At 43.7% G+C, this 16,975-nt stretch overlaps 1 protein-coding gene across 6 annotated transcripts in view; it reads left to right on the top strand.

Annotated features, from left to right (window-relative positions):
• Positions 1-16,975, top strand: part of SCML4 (Scm polycomb group protein like 4) — a 120,529-nt gene that overhangs the window by 87,776 nt on the left and 15,778 nt on the right. For 5 of the 6 annotated variants that reach the window (XM_055260507.2, XM_063630712.1, XM_055260517.2 and 2 more), the window contains one exon: positions 16,343-16,633. In XM_055260507.2, coding sequence (XP_055116482.1) covers positions 16,343-16,633 — 291 coding nt within the window. Of the gene's footprint in view, positions 1-4,487; positions 4,811-16,342; positions 16,634-16,975 lie in introns of those variants that run through there. The other variant, XM_055260526.2, reaches the window with a different exon arrangement.

Here is a 16,975-nt window from a genome sequence, read left to right as displayed (position 1 = left end):
CACTCACAGTGTTCCGTTACGGTTGAACCTATACACTCAGCATTGAGAAATCAAACCTGCTTCCTATCCAACAACACATTTATCTAATAGAATAACATTACAGAGAATATATGGAGAATGTCTATCTTTACGAAAGATCATTTATTTTTAAAAGGGAGCAGGGTTCATCAAGAGGCATGAGTTTCACTACATGGACCCATCCATTTAGTCAGTTGGCAGATAGTACTGAGCTCCCCCGTTTGTAATGCAGTGAGGTGCACAGGGCCCAGGTCACTTGTTCAGAGCCACACACACAACAAGATAGCAGCGGGGAGGAAACTGAGAGCAGGTCTTCTCATCCCTGGCCGTTTGCTTTTCCTCTCCAGTCCTGCTGTCCATAAGGCCTGTTATCCAGCACTGGCTGGGTGGGGTGTGCGTCCCTGTTCCTCAGCTCAGAGGGCTGACTGCACACAATAGATGTCCACAAGGGGCTTGTGGTACACCTGTGTTGCTTCTAGCAAAGATGTGAAAGAACACGACAAACCCCAGCCCTCATTTAGCAAAATCAAGGAGGAAACTACACTCTAGGAAGATCAATTCTCTTCTCCTCCTGGGTTTCCTGCCTTTCCCACACGGGATGTTTTCCCCATGTCCTTGTGCTCTGGCTACATCGGAGCTGGATGACAACCACGGGGCAGGCAGAGCCCATCATTCCAGCTGCCTGGAGAACTTCCTCATTTCTACAAAACCCACGCGAGTAGCCTACTCCACCAGACAGTGGCAGAGTTTGATCTGGTGTTTGAAATAATATGTGGAATGATGGTAGAAAAAGAAAAGAAATAAAGGGGGAGTTCTTGATTAATGGGTATAGAGTTTCAGTTTTACAAGACGAGTTATGGAGATAGATAAATACATTTTGAATGTATTTAATATCACTGAGCTGTACGCTTAGAAATGGTAAAGATGGTAATTTATTTATTTATTTTTTTGAGACAAGGTCTCGCTCTGTCACCTAGGCTGGAGTGCAGTGGCATGATCTCGGCTCACTGCAACCTCCGCCTCCAGGGTTCAAGTGATTCTTCTGCCTTAGCCTCCCAAGTAGCTGGGATTACAGGCACCCGCCAACGCACCTGGCTAATTTTTGTATTTTTAGTAGAGACGGGGTTTTGCCGTGTTGGTCAGGCTGGTCTCGAACTCCTCACCTCAAGCAATTCACCTGCCTCAGCCTCTCACAGTGCTGGGATTACAGGAGTGAGCCACTGTGTCTAGTCAAGATTTTATGTGATATGTATTTTACCACAATAAAAAAAAATAAAGAAAAAAAAACAGAGCTGGAATCCCCCCTCCCTCAAAAACAGAAAGAAAGGAAAGGAATGAAGGGAGGTGCATTCCTGCGGATGCCTTTGCACCTGCTTGTGTCCCACTGCAGGCCACACGACTGGAACATTGTGGAGCTGTATTTGTTCTGTCACAGCCAAGGGCCACATGGACAAATGAGCTGTCTCATTCTCAAGCTGAGCACTGGAAAGGGGGTCATCTGGAAGGAGAATAAACTATTGACAAGCTCTGATCTTAAGAATACTTGCAGAAGGTTTTGATGAAAACTTTGAAAAAGAGTGTCCAGGCCGAGCACGGTGGCTCACGCCTATAATCCCAGCACTTTGGGAGACTGAGGTGGGTGGATTGCTTGAGGCCAGGAGTTCGAGACCAGCCTGGCCAACATGGTGAAACCCTGTCTCTACTAAAAATACAAAACTTGGCCGGGTGTGGTGGTGGTTGCCTGTAATCCTAGTTACTCGGGAGGCTGAGGCAGGAGAATCGCTTGAACCCCAGAGGTGGAGGTTGCAGTGAGCCAAGATCATGCCACTGCACTCCAGCCTAGGTGACAGAGCATGATTCCTTTTCAAAAACAACAACAACAACAACAACAACAACAACAAAACTAAAAAGTGTCCACAAGTTTTGTAGAAAATACAAAAGCCTTCATATTTTTCCCGACACTTAGGGCCATAGAGGCCGAGCTAGAACCCTGACACCGTGGAATAGGGAGTGTTCTCCAGGGCAGGATTCCTCATCCTAATTATTCCCATGTGCTTATGTAAATTCATTTAGGAAAAGCTTTATTATATTTTCAGTGATATCTTTCATTAAATTATGATATCTGTACATATTTTAAAATATTGAAATAAAAGGGAAAATATAATCTCTTTTGTAAAGAAAGGGCCTCCAGAGAAAAGCCTGCATTTCACAGAATTTAAAATGGATTCTCTACTATGTCCAGCAATTGATTGGATCCCTTTGCATTGTAAGGCTCAGGTCCTCTTTCATGTCCTGTAGATACTGAGGAAGTTATTTACTCAATAACTATTAACCAATGAATGAATGTTCCAATTAAGTTGTTTTAATTGCCCAAGGTATCTTCAGTATGAACTAATGTAATATTGAGTCATGTTGATCCCTTTGATAAAATTTTGGTAGAAAGTAACTGTATTCAAACAAACAAAAAAAAGAAGTGAACACTCTTCTTGTCTAAATCACAAATTATTTTGTGGATTAAAGATGCCATCACGTGAGACTTGAGGAGCAGAATGATGCTAGTGGTGAACCCCTTGCAGGCTTTCTACTGTTTGGCGGTGTGGAGGAGATAAAGAGCCTGAAAAAAAGAGGCCGAATGGACTCCTTCTTCCTAGAAGGCTGACCCCAGGAATCCTCTGAAAGACACCCCTACCTCTACCCTATGCCCACTCCTCAAATAACAAAATCTACTGGAAATCTCCTGTGTTCCGTGAGGCGAACTAGTCCTTCATGTGGCTCCCCCACTCCTCGATTCTCCATGAGCCATTAGAGCTGGCCAGATGGCAGGGGGTCCCCCGGCCTCTCTGTCAAACAGTTGTGTCTGTGTCCGCTACAGAAGATGTTCTGTGTTTCTGGTGAGCCTGTCCAAAGAGGCTCCTGCCTCTGACAGAAGAGTAGGTCTGGGAGATGGGCCAGGCATCTAAGTAGATCCAAGGGGTTGGAAACCAAGTTCTCTGATTTACCCCTCAGAACAGTGGAAGCACAAGGACTGATGGAAACAAAGGGGCAGGGTATATGAGATGTAGCCATTCAAGGCCTCTAGGACCTGCACAGGTTGTATTAGAGACCCCTTTTGGTTATTCTCCTGGACCGCAACCCTGAGCCCCTGTGGCGGACCCTAAGGTACTACTATCTACAGGCTACTCACGCCGTTATCTGTTGTCCATGCATGAGAACTAGGGTTAGAATGGCAAACCATGCCAAGAGGAGCTGAAGCAGCTTAGGAAACCAGTAGGCTTCTAAGATGAACTTCATGAACTCTCTCCTAACAGTGGTGCTTTCTGGGTTTCATTCATAAGCAACAAACCCTTTGCTGAAAAAAACTACAACAAACAAACATAAACTCCCTGGCAGAGAAGTGGGCAGATACTCTGCACCAGATCTATCCTAGCTACTGCTGAGTTAATAATGACAACTTCCAATCTGGACATGCAGAATCAAGAGGAATGAAACAGCTTCCCTTTTTCTGTCCACATTAGTTATCTTTTGCTGTGTCGTAAATTACCCCCAACCCTTAGGGGCTTAAAATAACATTTATGGTTTCACACCTTCTGTGGGTCAGAGGCCCAGGTGCAGCCTCACAGGCCTTCTGGTTCTGAATCTCTCACAAGACTGCATCTCAAACCTCAACTAGGGCAGGATCCACTTTTCCAGCTTTTTCACATGGTTGTCAGCAGGACTCAGTTTCCCATGAGCTGTTGGTTTGTTGCCAGATGGGTCCCTTTACAGAGCATCTCACAGCACAGCAACTTGCTCCACCAGAGTGAGCAATGCTAGGAGTGCTGTGAACCTCTCTCAAAGTCAAGATGTCCATTTAGAAAGGAAACTTACAAGGTGTCCTCTATTCCAGGAACTTCAGCATTTTCCTGATTAAGGACCACTTTTAATTTCACCAAGGTTCTATGAAAGACCAAAAAAGTGTGGGGGCTGTGGAGGAAACAGCGTGACCACAGGAAGTCTCACCCACTTCACCTCCCCCAGCTCTTGGGAATTCTCATAAGCTTGGCATGGAGGTTTGGCAAAGCTGCAAGATCATATGGAGGGTGGTATGGAACCTGCTCTCCTCCCAAGAGGACAGAAAGGCCATTCATTATCCCAAACAGATGACTTTGGTCAAAAATGCCTTTGGTCAAAATTTCCAAAGGAGGAAATCAACCCCTAGGCTTAGAACAAAGTCTTAGGCAAACCAGAGACATCTGAGAGATTGTTAGAAGTTCAGGTGTCAGGCATTAAAATTATGGTTGGTTGCTGCGCATCTCATTAAGGGAGAAAAAATAGAAATGTACTTAAATGGACCAGAGGGGAGTCATAAGGTTGATTCTCAAGGCTGAGTGATCTGAACTGGAGAGACAACCTTAGCTAGAAAATCCATACTGGCCAGAGACCAAGTTAATGGAAAATTTAATTGAAGCGAATGAAATGCTTGGCCTCATAGGTAGTATGGCCCTGTGCCCTTTGAACCAGAAAGGCTGGGCCAGGAGGCCACAGAGGGCCCTAAGGGAAAACTCCCTTATCTGCAAGAACAAGGGGCGGGACTGAGTTTGAGAAGAGAAAATCTGCAAACCTCCACAGGAGCCTCAGTGAAAGGCTGCATGCAGGGGAGGAAACCTTTGGGTTTCGGTCACCAGGAAGTCCCTTAGAGATTCACAGCAGAAGGCCCCTCTGCATCCCACAGCACCAAGCACGTGCTGGAAACTGGCAGTCCCCCAGAGGAGAGCGGGAGAGGCTGCCGGGTGGCAGAGACACAACCACCAAGGTAGGCACCGAAGCACCTGTGTCTGGGCTCTGAGTAAAAGAGGTGCAGCTGGCACGAGCACCTGCTACTGCTTCCTGCGCCTTCTCCCTCCTGCCCCTCTCCTCGCAGGTCTCCTTTTCCTGTACTGTCTAGGTGATGGCACCTGGCTAAGCAAAGAGGGGTAGCTGCTCCACAGCTCTACACATCTGCGAACTGCACTGCTGCCTTTTCTGATCTGGGTTTCAGGGCTAGGAATCTCTGATGCTGCCATCTCTGTCAGCAAGCCGAACCAAACTGTTCACACGCGGAGGCCACAGGACACTGACCATAGCCTGGGCAGGATGTGGGGGCCGGCAGGGCTGGGCAGACCGGCAACGGGGTCAGGCGATCGATTCTGAGCAAGGCCGGGGCAGGGCTCCCAGTCTGGAGGAAGGTGGCCGTGCTGATGGTGGAAAGGGCTCACTCTGCAGCTGCTCCCTCAACTGGGAAGACTGATGTGGGAAGTGGGGGGTGAGAGAGAGAGAGAGAGACAAACAGACAGAACTGTTTAGAGATGACAAATAGTGTCTGAGACTAGATGTTGTGGCTTTTATTGCCTTAATAGGTATTATGTGAGAATAATTTTGCATAGTGGAATTGCTGTGTTTCAGGACTTCATTTGGTTAGTGAATCCAAGTAAAATGCCAGTTTAATTTTTAAAAATAAAATCTATAGTCCGAGCCCACTGGGCTGTAAGCAGTTAAGCCTTGTGTCCTAAGTGAGGAGAGCTGACACTCGGTCAGGAGCATCTGTAGTTTTATAAATAAGGTCCGTTTTCCCCTCCCTGCCGCTCTGTTTTGGGACTTTCTCTTTCTCTCTCTGGCTCGTGGCTTTCTCCTGCACCTCTTCCTCTTTCTGCTCCTCTCTTTGGAGGTTCTCTACATTCCAGGGGGTCACACCTGACCCTCCAGGGCTGTAGCAGAAATGGGCTGCACCCGGGTGTCCTGGAAGCCATGGATGCAGGGGCATTACCTAACCCTATCTCCACCCCAGGCTTCAGCAGGGATCAGGGAGCAAGGGAGGAATCCACACACTCTGGACTCAGAACCCTGAAGCTTTGTTCCCTAAACTGGAAGGCTTAGGCACAGTTCAGGTTCATATGCAAACAGGTATGCCTTGAGGCTTGAGTGGGTTTACATGGTTCTAGAGTGTTCTTTGGCCTCACTAATAGGCAGGCTTTATACACAGTGGCTGGAGGGAACCATAGTCCACAAGCAGGTTTAGTGATGGTGAAAAAGGACCATCAGTCTGTCCTGAAAGCTCCCAGGACACCAAACTTTGAAAATGTGGCAGATTTCTTTGATCGGGCCACGTGTGCGTTTTCCTTTCTATTTAAGCATGCTCTTGTGACTGTGCAAAAGGCAGATTATTCTTTTTTCTGGAGGAAAAGATTTAATGATTCATAAATGGCAACATTAGTCTCTTGGCTGGACGCAGAGGGTTACAGAAGTGAGTAAAAAGCCACTCATTGACCTTGCTTTGTTTAGCTGGCATTCTCCACCGCAATTAAATGGCCTCACAAAGGCTGGGTTGGAACCTCTTGTTGATGAGCAGTGCCAGGGTGACAAGACAGCTTCTTTCAGATGGAAAAGGATTTTGTACAGACACAAGAGGAAAAGACCTTGAATGCCTTCACCTGTGAGCCCTATGGTCTGCCGGGAGTCTGTGTGCGGAGTTAGATCCTCCAGCAGGTCGGCTGGCCCCATCTGGTGTTTGCTCACCAGTCAGCCACAAAAGTGCTTGAAAAGTGGGGGCTCCCTCTCCAGATACAGACTTGGTCCTTTCTTTTTACTGACTTTAAATATTGGATTTAGGTAACAAACATATGTCACAGTTCAATTAAATTCTTAAGCTCCTAGAAGTTCTGCATACCTAGAATTCATCTGCCTCACGTTGGATGTTGAGGTGACCTAACATGTTGGATAGTGTAAAGGGTATATGTCCAGCAGTCATGTGTTTTAACTGAAGCAAGAAGGATTGAGGCTAGATGTAAGGAGGAACTTTTAGGCAGTGAGATTCATAGCACAATGGCCTCACTCTAAAGGAGATTGTAAAATCTCTTTGGGGAAGCTTTCAAATAAAAGACTCAGTTATCTACCATAGTTTCTTTTCTAGACAACACCCTGCCTGAAGAGGTAGGTTGGGGCTAGCTCAATGCATTCCAAATATTAATTTACCACCTTCACAATTTCTACTGTGTCTGAGAAAGACTTATAGAACTATCTACTCAAGATATTCCTTTACATTAACTCATGTCTTTTAATCTTAGCCATTAATCAGCTTAAGCAATCATACTGTATCAATGAAATCATTTTGTTTGATATGCTAATTATATGTCGTGGATGTACATGAAATACATGACAATAAAAAACATTTACTGGTTGTCGTAGGCTGAATTGTATATGTTCAAATTCTCAGGTATCTGGAACCCTTTTTGGAAATGGGATCTTATTTGGAAATAGGATCTTTGCAGATGTAATCAAGTGAAAGGGAAGTCATACTGAATTAGGGCTCTAATCCCATGACTGATGTCCTTAGAAGAGGAAGGAAATTTGCACACAGATCGTGACACGCAGGGAAAACACCAGAGTGGAGGCAGAGATTGGAGCGCTGTCTCCAGCCAAGGAACTCCAAAGATTGTTGGCCACCAGGGGAGGCCAGAGAGAGGCCAGGAGGGATTCTCCCCTAGAGTGCTGAGAGGGAGCCTGGCCCTGTGGACACCTTGATTTCAGACTGGTAGGCTCCAGAACTATGGCAGAATAAATTCCTGTTGTTTTAAACCACCCGGTTTGTTAGTTTCTGCAATCCTAGGAAACGAAAACACCCATGTGGTTCCCTGTCCCGCCAGTGGGACGTATTTAACATTTGGGGAAATGCTGGGCTGGGTGCTTGTGAAGGTCCTTTTCCTTCCTGCCACCGAATGATGAGGGCCATCAATGCATCTGTCACTTTTATGCTTAGCTATGATGTATCAGAACCCCTCTACAGAAAAGTGAGGAAAACGCAGTTTCAATCGGGTTTGAACAGATCCATTTCATCAGTTCTGGAAGCCACCACAGTGTGTGCATCTGAACGTGCTGTTCACTCGTGGCCACCCAGGAGCCACTTTTACAGAGCCACATCTGGGGCTTGGTGATTTGTCTTGACAGTTGCCCACCTGGGCAGACTTTGGAACCACCAGCACATCCTTTGCCTGGGTAGAAGGTATTGCTTGATGCTCTCCGAAGCCTATTTTCCCTTCTGATGAATTCATTTGGATCATAGCTCAGAGGTTAGCTTTTATTACCTTTGGTCTCGCCCACGGGCATCAGTAGTTTCTTTATTTATTTTTATTTATTTATTTTTGAAACGGAGTTTTGCTCTTGTTGCCCAGGCTGAAGTGCAGTGGTGCAGTCTCAGCTCACTGCAACCTCCACCTCCTGGATTCAAGCAATTCTCCTGCCTTAGCCTCCTGAGTAACTGGGATTACAGGCGACTGCCTCCACGCTTGGCTAATTTTGTATTTTTAGGTAGAGACGGGTTTCACCATGTTGGCCAGTCTGTTCTTGAACTCCCGACCTCAGGTGATCCGCCCACCTTGGCCTCCTAAAGTGCTGGGATTACAGGCATGAGCCACCATGCCTGGCCACCGTCAACAGTTTTTAAATCCATTCAGTGCATGTTCCCTTGTTCCCCATTCCCACACTTTGCGATAAGGGAATCATCTGCCATCTGCATCTGTATTTTCTGACTATAGTGCCAATCAGTGAATTATCTGCATTCTCTACCTTAGACTATCAGAACTATGTAGGCATATTTAATTTAGACTTAAAGTGTTCAATAAGCAGGATACTGTTTTTGTTCAATCTTTTTTCATTGTTTATCACAAATCTACCTAAAGAATTTATATGTAAGCTCTTTAAAATATCAATTTTAATGAGTCTTCTGTGTAACGGCAGCCTTACAGCTAACATTGGCTCAAATGTTTACTCAATAAATGTTTATCAAGCACTTCCTCTATTCCAGGCATCATGCCAGATACTGCATGTAGCTTCCTCACATATACCAAAGCACCTGACATGTGGGACACAAAAAGGATTGGTATCCCAGACTATGAGAACTTTCCAACAAAAGGAATGTAATGGCAGCTTTACTGCTTACTGGCTTTAAATCGTAGATAGTAGATAGTAGATGCTCAATACACGTGCGTTTTCCTTGCTCTCACTCCATTCAGAAAGCAGCCTAGTATATCGCTCCATAGCCAGGTCCTTTTTAGAATCTCCCTTCTGATGGCTTCTGACCCAGAGGGAAGAGATGCAGCAAGGCCATCAAGGCAAAGATGTAGCGTTCCAGGGTCCTGAAGACATCTTGCAGCACTTCATTAGCTGCATAGCATTCGGCACAGAGCATGCACAACCTTCGGCTGCTTAGGTTATGTGTGTCCTGGTGGCCAACGCAGTGTTTGTTACACTAGACTGCATATAATTCTTGAGAATATGTTCATAGCCTCATCTGAAAAGCACTGAACTTCTGCAAACACCTTTAAAAAAAAAAAACTTTATTGAGATATAATTCATATATCATACAATTCACCATTTAAAGTAGCATTCAGTGACTTTTAGTATATAGATATGTGCAGCTATCAGCACAGTCAATTGTAGAATACTTTCATCATCTCAAAGAAACCTCCCACATACCTTTTAGCTATTACCCACCCCCCCCCAACCCCAATCCCTAAGCAACCACGAATCTACTTTTTGTCTGTATAGATTTGCCTTTCCTGGACATTTTATATAAAAAGAATCATTTGACATGTGGTCTCTTGTGGCTGGATTCTTTTACTTTGCATAATGTTTCAAGGATCATTCACACTGTAACAGATATCAGTACTTCATTCCTTTTTATGCACAAATAATATTTTGTTGTATGGATATAACGGATTTTTAAAATTTATTTATTCGTTGATAGCCACTTGAGTTTCTTCCACTTTTTAGCTATTATGAATAGGGCTGCTGTAAACATTCATATACAGATTTTTATGTAGACATTTGTTTTCATTTCTTTTTAGTACATACCTAGGAGTATAATTGCTGGTTCTTATGGTAATTCTACTTTAAGCATTTGAGGAAGTACCAGGCTGTTTCCCAAAGTGGCTGCACCATTTTCTATTCCTACCAGCAGGGTGTGGGGGTTCTAATTTCTCTACGGTATCACCAACACTTGTTATCTGACTCTTTGATTATCATCTTCCTAGTGGGTGTGAAGTGGTGACTCATTGTGGTTTTGATTTGATTCGACTCATGATGTGGATCAGCTTTGATGTGCCTACTGGCCATTTGTATATCTTTTTAAAGAAATGTTTATTCAAGTCCTTTATCCATTTTAAGATCGGGTTGTCTTTTTATTGAGCTAGAATAATTCTTTTTTTTTTTGAGATGGAATCTCACTCTGTTGCCCAGGCTGGAGTGCAGTGGCACCATCTCAGCTCACTGCAAGCTCCACCTCCCGGGTTCACGCCATTCTCCTGCCTCAGCCTCCCGAGTAGCTGGGACTACAGGCACCTGCCACCATGCCTGGCTAATTTTTTGTATTTTTAGTAGAGACGGGTTTTCACCGTGTTAGCCAGCATGGTCTTGATCTCCTGACCTCATGATCTGCCCGCCTTGGCCTCCCAAGGTGCAGGGATTACACGCGTGAGCCACCGTGCCCAGCTGAGCTAGAATAATTCTTAATACAATCTAGTCCCTTACACAGGTTGGTTGTATAAGTCTAGTCCCTTTTACAAGATATACAAGTCCCTGATCAAGTATATAATTTGCAGGTATGTTCCCCCAGTTTGTGAGTTGTCTTTTCACTTTCTTGATGGTGTCTTTTTTTTTTTTTTTTTGAGACTGGGTCTTGCTCCGTTGCCCAGGCTGGAGTGCAGTGGCGCGATCTCGGCTCACTGAAACCTCTGCCTCCCAGGTTCAAGCAATTCTCGTACCTCAGCCTCCCAAGCAGCTGGGATTACAGACTCGCATCATCATGCCCAGTTAATTTTTGTATTTTTAGTAGATACGGGGTTTCACTATGTTGGCCAAGCTGGTCTCAAACTCCCCATGTGATCCACCTACCTCTGCCTCCCAGAGTGATGGGATTACAGGCATGAGCCACCGTGCCCAGTGCAAACGTGCAAAAGTTTTTAATTTTGATGAAGTCTAATTTATTTTATTATTTTATTGCTTGTGCTTTTGGTGTCAAATCTAAGAATATTTTGCCAAATCCAAGGTCACAAACATTTACGCCATATGTTTCTTTCTAAGAGTTTTATAATTTTTGCTCTTACATTTACATTTTTTATTCATTTTGAGCTAATTTTTGTATATGGTGTAAGGGTTTTCCTTTAGTCTTTTACATGTGGATATCCAGTTGTCCCAGCACCATTTGTTGAAAAGACTATCCTTTCTTCCATTGAATGGTCTTGGCACTCTTGTGGAAATCAGCTGAACATATACACATGGATTTACTTCTGGACTCTGAATTCTATTTCATTGATCTGTATACCTATCCAAATGCCAGAACCACACTGTCTTTTATTCCCTCTCCAATGACATTGGCTTTATTTATTTATTTAAAAAAATTTTTTAAATCAATGCATAAGAGATGTATGTAGTTTTGTTACATTCATATAGTTTGTAAAGATCAAATCAGTGTACTTGGGATATCCATCACCTTAAATATTTGTCTTTATGGTAGAACCATTTGAATTATTCTCTTCTAGCTATTTTCAAATATTTAATAGATTGTCGTAAACTATAGTCACTCAAGTGATTTCTCAAACTCTAAGTCTTATTTCTTCTATAAAACCATATATTTGTACCTTTAATCAACTTCTCTTCATCCTCACTGACCTCTGCCCTTCTGGCCTCTGGTAACCACCAATCTACTCCCTATCTTCATGAGATCCACTTTTTTAGCTCCCACATATGGGTGAGAACATGTGATATTTGTCTTTCTGTGCCTGGCTTATTTCATTTAACATGATGACCTCCCACATTGTCTTGATTATTGTTGCTTTGTACTAAATTTGGAATCAGGAAGTGTGAGCCTTCTACTTTGTTTTTGTTTTTCATGATGGCTGTGGCTATTCTGTGTCCCTTGCAATTCCATATGAGTTCTGGAATTAGCTCGTTATTTTCTTTTTTTTTTTTTTTTTTTTTGAGACGGGGTCTTGCTGTGTCGCCCAGGCACCCAGGCTGGAGTGCAGTGGCGCGATCTCGGCTCACTGCAAGCTCCGCCTCCTGGAGTCATGCCATTCTCCTGCCTCAGCCTCTCCGAGTAGCTGGGACTACAGGTGCCCGCCACCACGCCCGGCTAATTTTTTTTGTATTTTTAGTAGAGACGGGGTTTCACTGTGGTCTCGATCTCCTGACCTCGTGATCCACCCGCCTCGGCCTCCCAAAGTGCTGGGATTACAAGCGTGTAGCTCGTTATTTTCTACAAATAAATCAGTGAAGATTCTGACAGGGATTGTGCTGAATCTGTAGATCAATTTGAGAGGAATTACCACCCTAAAAATCAGCCTTCTGACCTATGAACATGAGATTTTTCTTTCCATTTAGTTATATCTTCTTTAATTTCTTTCAACAATGTTTTGTAGTTTTCAGAGTATGTTTGAACTTTTGTTAAAGTTATTCCTATTTTATTTTATTCTTTTTCATGCTGTTATAAATGGAATTATTCTCAGTTTTATTTTCTAATTGTTAATTGCAAATTTGTAGAAATACAATTGATTTTTGCACATTGATCTTGTATCCTACAACCTTGCTGAAGTACTTACTAGTTCCAACAGTCTTTTAAGTAGATTCCTTAGGATTTCGTACACATAAGAGATAGTTTTACTTCTTCCTTCCTAATCCAGATGGCTTTTCTTTTCCTTAACCTAATTGCACTGGCTGGAACCTCTAGTACAATGTTAATAGAAGTAGCTGGAATGGACTGTCTCTTTTTGTTCCTGATCTTGGGGGACACCATCCAGTCTTTGACCATTAGTCATGATATTACCTATAGGTTTTTTGCAGATACCTTTTGTCAGATTGAGGAAATTCCCTTCTGTCCCTAGTTTGTTGAGTGATTTTATCATAAAAGGGTATTGGATTTTGTCAAATGTTTTTCTGCATCTGTTGAGGTGATTGTGTGATCTCTGTTTTATTATTCTATCCATATGGTGTATTACATTAATTGATTTTTGAATGTTAAATCAGGCTTGCATTCCTGGAATAAATCCTACTTGGTCATGGTGTATATATCTTTTTATATGTTGCCAGGTTCAGTTTTGCCAGTTTTTTCACTGAGGATTTCTGCATCCATATGAATACCAGATATTGGTCTGTAGTTTTCTTATGATGTGTCTGTCTGGTTTTGGTATAAGGGTAATCCTGGCTTCGTAGAAGTATTTGCCATAGAAGTTGGGAAGTATTCCACCCCCTTCTATTTTTTGGAAGAATTTGTAAAGAATTAGTATTATTTTTTTCTTTAAATGTTTGATAGAATTCAACCGTGAAGTTATCCAGGCTTGGGCTTTCTTTGTGGGTAGTTTTCTGATTACTAATTCAATCTTTTTACTTCTTACAGGTCTACTCAGATTGTCTTTTTCTTCTTTTTTTTGACGGAGTCTCGCTCTGTCGCCCAGGCTGGAGTGCAGTGGCGCAATCTCGGCTCACTGCAAGCTCCGCCTCCCGGGTTCACGCCATTCTCCTGCCTCAGCCTCTCGGAGTAGCTGGGACTACAGGCGCCCGCCACCACGCCCGGCTAATTTTTTTGTATTTTTGGTAGAGACGGGGTTTCACCGTGGTCTCGATCTCCTGACCTCGTGATCCGCCCGCCTCGGCCTCCCAAAGTGCTGGCATTACAAGCGTGAGCCACCGCGCCCGGCCTTGTCTTTTTCTTCTTAAGTCAGTTTTAGTGGTTTGTTCATTTTATCTAAGTTAGCTAATTTACCGGCATACAACTGTTTATAGAACAGATGGTTCCCTACTTAAGATGGTTTGACAATGATTTTTTCACTTTACGATGGTGTGAAAGTGATACACATTCACTGAAAGCCATGCTTCAGGTATCTATACAATAATTCTGTTTTTCACTTTCAGTAAGTATTCAGTAAATTACATGAGATATTCAATACTATATCATAAAATTGGCTTTGTGTTAGATGATTTTGTCCAGCTGTAGGCTAACGTAAGCGTTCTGAGCATGTTTGAGGTCAGCTAGGCTAAACTATAATGTGTGGTAGATTATGTATGCTAAACGCATTTTCAACTTATGGTATTTTTAACTTATGATAAGTTTATTGGGATATAACCCTATTGTAAGCAAAAAGCATCTGTATTTCTCAATCTTTTTCAATTTCTGTAAGGTTGGTAGTAATTTCCTCTCTTTCAGGTTTTCATTTCTGATTCTAGTAATTTGAATCTTCTCTCTTTCCCTCTTTACTTTTTATTTGTTTATTTTTTTGGTCAATGTAGCTAAAGGCTTGCAATTTTGTTGATTTTTTTCCCAAAGAACAAGCTTTTGGTTTTATTGATTTCTTCTATTGTTTTTTAAAATTCTCTATTGAATTAATTTTTGCTCAAATCTTTATTATTTCCTTCTTTGCTTTAAGTTTTTTTCCAGTGTCTTATGATAGAAGATTAGGTTATTCATTTGAGATCTTTCTTCCTTTAACAGAAGTATTTACAGCTCCAAATTTACCTCTAACCACTACTTATCTGTATCACATCTTCAAAGACTTTTATTTCTAGTCAAGCTCCACATCCATCCCCAACTATGAGAAGATCTGCTAGCTCCCCTAATAAAATCAAGTCTTAATCTTCAATACCTACGTTGTGGAAGAATCCATGTATGGAGAAGACATTTTGATCTTGTGGCCTCAAATTTATTTTTCATTGCCAATCATGGAGGATCCATTGGTTTTTGTTGTTGTTGTTGTTATTTGTTTTTATTTTTTATTTTTTTGCTGATTGCATTTTCTTTGGGCATACCAAGATCTGTTTTGATGGTGTCTAATATACAGATAATTATTGCTGGGGATAGGTAGACATGATCTTGTCCTAGTGGGAGGGACTAGAATAGTTTCCTTCTTTCTATCATCATAATTTCTCTGGACTTCCCCCACCCCCCAAAAGAAAAACTCCACATAAAAATAATAAAACAAACAAAACATCCACCATTTGGCCATAGGTGTAGCTCACAGGGAGTTCAACAGGCTCAGTGTTGAGCTTTAAAAGTATAGGACTGTAATCCCAGCACTTTGGGAGGCCAAGGCAGATGGATCACTTGAGGTCAGGAGTTTGAGACCAGCCTGGCCAACATGGTGAAACCCCATCTCTCCTAAAAATACAAAAATTAGCCAGGCATGGTGGTTCCAGCTACTCGGGAGTCTGAGGCAAGAGAATCGCTTCAACCCGAGAGGTGGAGGTTGCAGTGAGCTGAGATGGCACCACTGCACTCCAGCCTGGGTGACAGACTTATTGATTAAAACTCTATCTCGAAAAACAAACAAACAAAAAGTACGGTAAGTCCTGGTTTACTTAAGAGGCACTGATGATGAGGTTGGCGGACTTTCTAAGTCCTCTCCTCCCCCTGCACTTTAGCTTGGCTCTTTAGCTCTCCTGCGAAGGGTTTGGGGAGGACCGTGGGGCTGTCCAGATCAGCACTTGCATCCCTGCTTGTTAGCCATGGCGGAGGATGGCTGCCCTCATGTGTATCAAGACTAAAGGTGTGAGGAGAAAGCACTGTGGCACCTGGGCCACCACCCAGGCCACAGTTGTCTCTCCTGACTCTGGGACATTGTGACTCTTGCTTGATCTCTCCCAGGAGTCCTGAGCCAGGTGAGGGGGGCTGTGCTGGTGGGTGAGCAACAGCAGGGAGTACAGGGAGATTCTGAGAAGCCAGCAGAGACTGTGAGGGCAGAGCCACTGCAGAAGAAAGTCTTTGATCTGGGCTTACTCTTTTTTTTTCTTTTTTTGAGACGGAGTTTTGCTCTGCAACCTCCGCCTCCCGGGTTCAAGCAATTCTCTTGCCTCAGCCTCCTGAGTAGCTGGGATTACAGGTGCCTGCCACCACATCTGGCTAATTTTTTGTATTTTTAGTACAGATGGAGTTTCATCATGTTGGCCAGGCTGGTCTTGAACTCCTGACCTCCGGTGATCCACCTGCCTCGGCCTCCCAAAGTTCAGGGATTACAGGCGGGAGCCACCGCACCTGGCCTGATTTGGGCTTATTAAGTCATCAATGGCCAAAATATCAATTTTCCTCTAAGCACCAAGGAGCACACCTCCTAATTCCTATTACAATATGCTCCTGTGGGCAAGGCAGCTCTCAGCCTGCTGACAGGTATGCTATTTGGAATTATGTTGTGGGGTTCATTTCTCCTCTCTCCATCCTCACAGATACTGGCGACTATGTTGGCAGGGCAGAGTTTGCCAAGATGGAGGGTCTGATAGCTTCCTGAACTGCTCTCTGATATCTGCTTCTCTGTATTGCCTTCTTGCTTAGCCAAGACAGTCACAACCGAAGAGTACCTGGTGAACCCTGTGGGCATGAACCGCTATGGCGTGGACACCTCTGCCTCCACCTTTAACCACAGGGGCTCCTTGCCCCCCTCCTCCTCGCTGTACTGCAAGAGGCAGAACTCTGGAGACAGCCACCTTGGGGGTGGTCCTGCTGCCACTGCTGGTGGTCCCCGCACCAGCCCCATGTCTTCTGGTGGCCCCTCGGCACCTGGGCTGAGGCCCCCAGCCTCCAGCCCCAAGAGAAACGTGACTTCTCTTGAAGGAAACAGATGTGGTAATGTAATGCATGCATCAGCTTCCCACTGACTTAACATCCCTTGCCCTTGTGCAGGGGGCACAGCATCTGGGGAAGGGGGAGTGTGGCTATTTAAACATGGGACTGCTGGGAGATCAGAAATTTCCACAAGTCCTTTCATAGATCTTGAGGTTCTCAAAAACAGCCAAACTCAACCTTTGATAAGCAAAGAAAATCATGTATTAGGGTAGGCTAGGCCACAGGATACTTAGACTCCAAAATCTACACAGGCTCAAATACCATAGAAATTTTTGCTCAAGAGCCGAAGGTGAATGTTCCTGATTCATGGATGCATCTCAATATAGGGATACAGGCTCCATC

This window comes from Symphalangus syndactylus, chromosome 2, assembly GCF_028878055.3.
Source record: "Symphalangus syndactylus isolate Jambi chromosome 2, NHGRI_mSymSyn1-v2.1_pri, whole genome shotgun sequence".
NCBI classification, from domain to species: domain Eukaryota; kingdom Metazoa; phylum Chordata; class Mammalia; order Primates; family Hylobatidae; genus Symphalangus; species Symphalangus syndactylus.
Note: the sequence above shows the minus strand (reverse complement) of the source record. Positions and strands in the feature narration are given on the sequence as shown.